General features: G+C 48.5%; 1 protein-coding gene across 1 annotated transcript; it reads right to left on the bottom strand.

The window, feature by feature from the left end:
- Positions 1-880: 880 nt before the first annotated feature.
- Positions 881-6,347, bottom strand: LOC109762574 (F-box/kelch-repeat protein SKIP4-like). Its single transcript, XM_045230260.1, has 3 exons — positions 6,299-6,347; positions 5,483-5,628; positions 881-1,279 (listed from the first exon to the last, which is right to left on the bottom strand). The coding sequence occupies exons 1-3, from the start codon at positions 6,345-6,347 to the stop codon at positions 881-883; spliced, it is 594 nt and encodes a 197-aa protein (XP_045086195.1).
- Between the last annotated feature and the right edge of the window lie 2,272 nt (positions 6,348-8,619).

Below are 8,619 nucleotides of genomic sequence, written 5' to 3'. Positions count from 1 at the left end.
ATCATCATGTAAAGTTTGGTGAAGGAAATTTGTCTGGGCCACACATCATGTCCATTCGCTGACCTTCTATAATTAACTACTACTTGTATAGCAGAATCACATTTAGTTGCTAGAGGGAGAAAGCATGACCAAGTGTATGAGGAGGGCAACAATGATGAGCATGATGAGTGTGTCACCAGTCATATAGTGCAATTTCCCACGGAATGAGATGCGCTGGGAATTTGATTGGAACTTTGACAAACCAAGTATCCATGGAGTCCTCTTTTAGCGTTAACGTGATTACTCACCGAAGTGGCACGATGCAACTGAGCAAGCCACATGAGTGTCTTTAGCATTACTTCCTCAAAGATACTTACCGTGAGTGTTACCTCGCCTCCACCACTGATTCTTATCTTCCTGTTAGCGCATGTATATGTCACGTTGGGCATGTCCCACATATTGTTGTAAGCATCCTAGTTTCTACATTGTAGCCCATGCTTGCGTGCCTACATTGTAGGGTTGGCACATATATGTGTAAAGGTCCTGTAACTCAGTCAATACATAGTGAATCTACCTATCCAACTCTTCCAGTGTGCCCGGATGGTGAAATATATTTGTGAACTGCTGCAACATTCAACTTTACTATCATGTGGGGGAAAATCCATTCTATACACCGAATGATGACATTGTTTCAGTTACGATCAGAATACATGTTATGGTCAGAATTTATTTACATTCAAATCGAGGAATAAATGATCTTTTCTTTCAACATGTTAACACTTAAAAGTCGATGTACAACAATCTCACCAAAATACAAGTCAATATACAGCCATAAGAAAAGAAAATAAATGTCCACTGTTATTTCAGTTCACGGTACAAGCAACCCAGCTATTGGCGGTCTTCAGATGGTGATGACCCTGCACTTCTTGAGCAAGAAGTCATGCTCCATCAGTGGGCCCGTTGATGAGGACACAAGGAACCCATCCACACTGGCCACCGTGTCCATGTCGATGGTCACTGTGCTCAGCCCCCGGCCGATCACGTAGATCTTCCTGCTGCCGGCCTCGAGCTCACAGGGTGGGCGCGGCTTGTCCGATAGCCTGCCAACCATCACCAACTCCTTAGTCTCATTCAGCCATATCATCAGCTTGGTGCCTAGGGACTGGTCAAGCATGCAAAGCATCCGGTCCACAACGACCGTCGGGCCAGACCGGCATAGGGCAATCTCATTCTCCTTGCCCCTCCAGGACTGGTCGACCAGGTGGTATATACCCGGGAAGTACATCCTATTCCAGCACGCCTTGTGGATGATCACCATCTCATCACGAACACCACGAATTTGACGATGTTAGGGGTGAGTATCGGGTTCTTGTGGGAGCACTAATAGTCTTTGGCTTGTCATAGATATCCCAAGAATTAGGTGATTTGTACATTAATCAAATCCCACCCGTAACATAAATCTTGTCATTCAGAGCTACTTGTCATCGAGACCAACCTGCATAGAGAGTATGAGGGGGCGAGAGCGGCCACGGCTGTCACAGGCATGACCCATATGGCGACCGTCGAGTGATTCATCATGTTGGCCGGACGCCGAATGGACGTTGAATTTCATTTTGGCATGTTTGAGTAGTTGAATTGTGGTTCACCTTGCTTTGTTGCATTGTTGAATTGGTGATGAATTTGTGCTATATGATTGACGTGCATGGATTTGCATGAATTTTTTGAGGATTTTTATGTGAGTGTAGTTGGTCGGTAAGACTTTTGAGGGGGCATCTGACGTTGTCTGGAGTCTTGCCCGGGCGGCTCTGCTGATGTTTAGGGGGCAGATTTGTGTAGTCCGGCTGTAGATGCTCTTACAAACATGGTTAGCACATACATTTTATTTCTGTACGCAATGGAAATCAAGCAATACTTTAAGTTTTTCTTTACATACTTATAACTTTTTAATATTATACAATAGGATATTCTCCTGCTTTTTCATAAAAAATAAGAGTTTTATTTCTCTATTGTTCCACTTCGCAATCGTTGCATTGTCCTTGTTTGTGGCAATATTCAGTTTTGGGTTGCTTAAACCATAGATGGTCAGTACAAAGCGTCAAAAGTTCTTGAACAATTACATCACCTACTGTTGGAATAAATGGCCACAACAATTGACATGTGAACTTTGATGAAGGAGTGATGTCTGGGCCACACACCAAGCCCATGCGCCGACCTTCTATAAATAACTACTACTACCTCCGTTCCAAAGTACACGACGTTTTGGTATGCTAGTTTAGCCCACCAAAACGTCATACATTTTGGAATGGAGGTAGTACTATCTTACTTTTATGGAAGAATCACGTTTAGTTGCTAGAGGGAGAAAGAATGAAGTGTGTGAGGAGGGAAACAATGATGAACATGATGAGTGTCAATAGTCAAATAGTGCAATTTCCCGGGGAATGATATGGGTTGGGAAGTTTATTGGAACTTTGACAAACCTAGCATCTCTGGAGTCCTGTTCTTATGAAGTTACCATGATTACTCACCAGAGTAGTAGCCCTGAGACATGGGGTGCTCGGCCCAAACAAAGAAAACAACACGGCGACACACACGTAGCCCTGAGAAGCTACTCGAACCAAATGAAGACAACCAACACGTCTAACTCCACCATCGGGGACGCCACAAGTGATCAAAACGATGCCTTCAAGAAGGGAAACGACGTCAAAGACACCGCCGTCGTCCGGTCCAAGGACTGGACCTAGGGTCTCCCCTGATGCTCGAAGAAGGGCAAAGATGAAGACCATGACAGTGCCTCCAAGAAGGGAACGGCGCCCACGGGCGTCGCCACTGCGAGCACCGGCAAGCCGAGCAGGGATTTCGCTCTGGCCTTTGTCTGAGCAATCCCAAGCCGCCAGGGTAATCATCGGAGGGAAGGAAGTCAAGACACCGGTCAAAACCGCCAATGCAGGGGCATCAGATGTCACCGGAAGAGCGAGAACAGATCCCGCAGGAGGAATAGCAAGGTGTAGAGGTAAGCGGGGTTGGGCGGTTGGGAGGAGGGGAATACGATGGTGGAGGGGATGCAACGGTGGCCAGCAACGCGGACGCGGCAAGATCTGGAGAGAAGCGCACATCTGGGCCGCCGGAGCCAAAGCCACCGGGACGCCGGCAAGCCAAGACTATATCAATTTTTATTCTGTTGAGAATTGTACAGTTGCGTTTGATAGCATGCAGCGCACCCAACCAGGCCGCGCAGTGCAAAAATAGTTTGTTTGGTAGTCTGGCCTGCATCCAAACATCTCCAGCCAGGCCTGCTACGAACGACCGAATCGGTCGTTTCCTCTAAGCCAGGCTCGCGGCGTGTAGGGAGGGGAACGCGGCGCCGAGCTCATGCGAGCAGGGAGATGACACGAGGAGTTGGGTCAACTATCGTCGAATCGGTCACCCTATTTAGTAACCTTCAGCCGACCGTCGAAACACCATGACCACATACCCCCCCTCCCGCCTTCAAGCTCTCCGTCCCGCATGGATTGTTCACCGACGAGTAGGTAAGCGTCGAGCCTTTTCCGGTCTGCACATGCAGGCCATCAGACGTTGAATTTCATTTTGGCATGTGTTGATTTGTCGAATTGTGGTTCACTTTGCTTTGTTGCATTGTTGATTTGGTGATGAATTTGTGCGATATGATTGACATGCGTGGATTCACATAAAGTTGAGGATTCTGATGTGAGGAGTGTGGTTGTTCGGTAGGACTTTTGAGGGGCCTTCGACGCTGTCCAGAGTCTTGCGCGAGCACGTCTGCAGATGTTTAGGGTGCGGATTTGCGTAGTCCGGCTATAGATGCTCTTATAAACAGGGTTTGGTAGCACATATATTTTTTTCTGTACCGCGATGAAATCAAGCAATACTAATAAGTTTTTATTTACATACTTATAACTCTTTAACAATATACAATAGGATATTCTCCTACTTTTCTCACATAAAAACAAGAGTTTTATTTCTCTGTTGTTCCACTTCGCAATCGTTGCTTTGTCCTTCTTTGTTGCAATATTCAGTTTTTGGTTGCTTCAACCGTAGATGGGCACCACAAAGCGTCAAAAGTTCTTGAACAATTACATCACCTGTTGTTGGAATAAATGGCCACAACAATTGACATGTGAAGTTGAATGAAGGGGTGATGTCTGGGCCACACACCATGCCCATTCGCTGATCTTCTATAAATAACCACTACTACCTCCGTTCCAAAATACATGACGTTTTGGTATGCTAGTTTACCTACTAAAATGTCATATATTTTGGAATTATCTTGCTTGTATGGAAGAATCACGTTTAGTTGCTAAAGAGAGAAAGCATGACCAAGTGTGTGAGGAGGGCAACAATGATGAGCATGAAGAGTGTCAAAAGTCTTTCCTGGGGAATGAGATGGGTTGGGAATTTGATTGAAGCTTTGACAAACCTAGCATCTTTGGAGTCCTCTTCTTCCAAAGTTACTGTGATTACTCACCAGAGTGGTATGCTGGAACTGAGCAAGCCATAGGGGCATCTTGGGCATTACTTCCTCAAGATGCTTACCGTGACTGTTCTTCTCACCTCCACCGGTTGTTCCGTTCTATCATGTTTCTTCCCATGGCTTCCAGTGTGCCCGGCTGTGGTGGGCATATGAAGCCCTACCTATTGCTAGGCAAGCTGTGTTTGTCAACTGTTGTAATTTCCAACAATTACTCGTTTGTGTGTGTGTGTGTGTGGGGGGGGGGGGGGGGGGGTGTTGGGGGGGGGGGGGGGGCAATCCATACCACACCCACTTAATGTTGACATTGCTTCAGTTTTCTCCTCGGCGTGTCGAGGACAGGGCAAAAATTGCAGACATAGCGAAAACCTATTACGATCAGAATTTATTCACATTCAAAAACTACAAACAAAAATAACCAACAACCGAGGGACTGGTCTTAGAATAAACAACCTAAGCTTTCCTTCCCTCATGTTTACAGTTAAAAATCAATCAATGTACATCCATCTCACCAAAATACACAAGTCAATATACAGCCGGAAGAAAAGTAAAATGTCCACTATTGTTTCAGTTTGCAATACAAGCAACCAAGGTAGTAAGTGGTCTTCAAATGGTGACGACCCTACATTTCTCATGCGGGATCTCATGCGGGAAGTCATGCTCCATCAGCGGACCCATCGACGAGGACACAAGTAACCCGTCCACCCTAGCCGTCGTGTCCATGTCAATACCGTGCTCAGCCCCCGGCCGATCACATAGATCTTCCAGCCAATGGCCACAAGCTCACAGGACGGGCGCGTGAGCTTCTCCGACAGTCTGCCAACCATCACCCACTCCTTGGTCTCGTTCAGCCACATCATCAGCTTGGTGTCGAGAGACTGGTCGATCATGTAGGGCGTCCCATCAACAACGACCATCGAGCCAGACCAGCATAGGGCAATCTCATTCTCTTTGCCCCTCCAGTACTGGTCGATCCGGGTCGTATATACGCGTAAAGTACATTCTGTTCTAGGACACCTGGTGGATTGTCACCAGCTCATTATCCAACGCCACGAATTTGACAATGTCAGGGGTGAACATCAGGTTCTTGTGGGAGCACCAAGAGTCTGTGGTTTTGTCATAGATGTCATAAGAATTAGGTGATTTGTGTGTTAATCCAATCCCACCGTAACAAAAAAAAATTTAGAAAAGGAGGACGACCCCCGGCCTCTGCATCTGGACGATGCATCCGGCCATTTTAGTAATTATTGACACAAGACCTTACAAAGTCATATAACAATAAGACTAAAGCCACCAACTAAGCAACACCTGTCGCTATCCCTATCCAGTTGATGAAGGGGCGCCGAAAGTCTGGGCCTAATACCAAACAGACCTCGCAGCCAAACCTAACATTTAAGACTTGAGGTCCCAACCAGGACGCCTGCCGAGTATGGGCACCCACCAGTCCAGCGTGCTCCTCAACCAGGACGCCTGCCGGGTATGATGCAGCCGCAGCCACCTGCCACCAATCCATCTTCAGAGCTGTACTGCTGCATCAACCTTGCCCGGTCTAGCTGCCGCCGATGCCACCACGACGCCAGGCAGCGTCACCCTCCTGCGCGAGTCCATCTCCGCCCATCAGGCGCCGAGTCTCCACTGCTCCATGCCGCCGAGATCCGCCATCATCAATGGACCAGATGAATCATGGCTCCTCCTCTTGTCCCCTCCAACCAGCACTTGCTCCAAAACGATGCCTCCAGGAGGGAGAGCGATACCGAAGGCACCGTTATCGTCCGATCCGGTAGACCCAGATCTAGGGTTTCCCCCGGAACTTCCCGCTCAGGTTGACGTGACCTGCAATGACGATGCCTCCAGAAGGGAACGACGTCTGAGACGCCGCCATCGTCCGTCAAGACCGCAGTCAGGCGCGATTTTCACCGGAAGCCACGTCTTCCCGACCTCGCAGCTGACTGGAACTGAGCGGAACCTCGCCACGAAGACGTATGTCGCCGTCGGTACTCCGGCAGAGATCCGGCATCTCCTCACCGGTCCCTCCATGCGCCGTCGGTCGGCGGAAGGCCTCCCCGCGACGGATCCAAACGGGGCGTCGGATCCGCAGTGACCACTGTAACCATCACGACCAGAGCAACCCACCCCGCCGGATGGGGCGCTGCCACCGCCGCCGTCCAATCAGGGCCGCCGGCGGATCCGCCGGCTATGGTGCTCCGGCCCCCGCTGCACAGCTTGGAGTCGTCGTCCCAGCCGCTGCCGTTGGATCGCACGAGAGGAGCCGCCCCTGCCGCCTCAGATGGGATCCGCCGCATCCACCCGCCCAGATGCCTTCGACACCGGGCCCGCCGCCACCGCGGCCCACGGCGGCGGCAGGAGGAGGTGGCTAGAAGGTGCTGGCGGCGCTAGGGTTTCGGGGCCCCTGGCGCCGCCCAGGATGGGGCGACGCGAGGGGGAGGGAGAGGGCTGTTATGGCTAGAGAGTACGAGGGGGTGAGAGGGGGCGAGAGCGGCCACAGCAGTCGCGGGCATGACCCAGATAGCGACTGTCGATTGATCCATCATGTTGGCCGGACGCTGCACGGACGTTAAATTTCATTTTGGCATGTTTGAATTGTTTTTCATTTTGTTTTGAGGGTCAAAGCAATCAACGGCTCAACGCTGTCATACAACAAGCTTGCAATCACAGAACATAATATCGCTAAGCTCAGGCGGGAGAGCCGCCAGCAAGAAGAAATTGCCTTGACTTGTTGGGATGGCAGTGAGCCTTTGTGCCAACATGTTATGGTCCCTTCTTACCAAACCAAACTGAACGGACCTGAACGAGCTTAGCGAAGCACGAATATCAGCGATGATTTCAAACAGGCTAGACTAATTGGGTGTGTTCTGATCCAACGCCTTAACCAAGGATATGCAGTCCAGTTCCACCTGCACAACACCGTTAAAGTATTTCAAAAGTTGTTGTAGGCCTGCTAGAACTGCCAAACCCTCTGCTTCCTCCATAAAAGAGTAGGGACTGATGCGACGCCCCATCGAGAAGAAGGGCCGGCCACTGGCATCCCTGGCCACTGTAACAGCAGCACTCGCCCCTGAGGTTGCACCAAACACAGCATCCGAATTCAATTTAACACTGCCGCTAGGTGGGAGATTCCAGTCTGCAGCGGCAGGCGGGTGAGTGGACAGGCGATGATCCCCAAATAGATTACTGCAGCAGCTACTTTTCTCGTTTTTCGGTCGCACCCGGGCATTGTTGATCTCCTCCATATACCTGACCAAGAAGGACACTGAACCCGAGATCGATTGTTTGTCATCGCTGTGTATTATGTTGTCTAGAAGAAACCATGCTCTCCATAGTAGGAGCAAAAATTTTGCAATCGTTTCTTCATCACATGTGCTGAGGAGTACTTGCAACCAATCTTTCCCAGTGTGCCAAAAGGCCTTCTCTTTCACAATGTTCCAGTGCGCTCACATAGCCTGCCGGAGGGCCTTGCTTTTTGTACATGAGACCACTGCATGGTACTCATTTTCTTAAGCACTTCCACAAAATGTCAAAAATATGTATTATGGTACATTTTGCTTTGTTGAATAGATGAATTTGTGCTATATGATTGAAGTACATGGATTTGCATTAATTTGCAAGTTTTGATATGAGGAGTGTGGTTGTTCGGGTAAACCTTTTGAGGCGGCATCCAACGCTGTCCGGATGTTCAGGAGGCGGATTTGCATGCTCTGGTTGTAGCTGCCATTACAAACAGGGCTGGGTAGCACATATATGTTATTTCTGTACCACGATGGAAATCAAGCAATACTAGTAAGTTTTTCTTTACATACAATTTTTTAATAAAATACAATAGGATATTCTCCTACTTCCCCATAAAAAACAAGAGTTTTATTTCTCTTGTTTCAATTCGCAATCGTTGTTTGTCCTTTCTTGTTGCAATAGTATTCACTTTTGGGTTGCTTAAACCATCGATGGGCACCACAGAGCATCAACAGTTTTTCAACAATTACATCACCTGTCGAAACAAATGTCGCAAGGGGTAGAAATAAATGACCAGAACAACTGTCATGTGAAGTTTGATACAGGAATGCCTGGCCACACACCATGTCCATTCACTGACCTTGTATTAATAACTACTACCTTGCTTGTATAGCAAAATCATGTTA

Source organism: Aegilops tauschii, chromosome 6, assembly GCF_002575655.3.
Source record: "Aegilops tauschii subsp. strangulata cultivar AL8/78 chromosome 6, Aet v6.0, whole genome shotgun sequence".
In the NCBI taxonomy this organism is placed as follows: domain Eukaryota; kingdom Viridiplantae; phylum Streptophyta; class Magnoliopsida; order Poales; family Poaceae; genus Aegilops; species Aegilops tauschii.
This window is presented reverse-complemented; position numbering and strand designations above follow the sequence as displayed.

Coding starts and splice junctions, on each gene's coding strand:
- LOC109762574 (XM_045230260.1), bottom strand. CDS start 6,347: ATGGCGGCGTCTCAGACGTCGTTCCCTTCTGGAGGCATCGTCATTGCA. Junction 5,629..6,298: donor TGGAGGCATCGTCATTGCAG/GTCACGTCAACC, acceptor TTTGTTACGGTG/GGATTGGATTAACACACAAA. Junction 1,280..5,482: donor AGCTGGTGACAATCCACCAG/GTGTCCTAGAAC, acceptor ATCATCCACAAG/GCGTGCTGGAATAGGATGTA.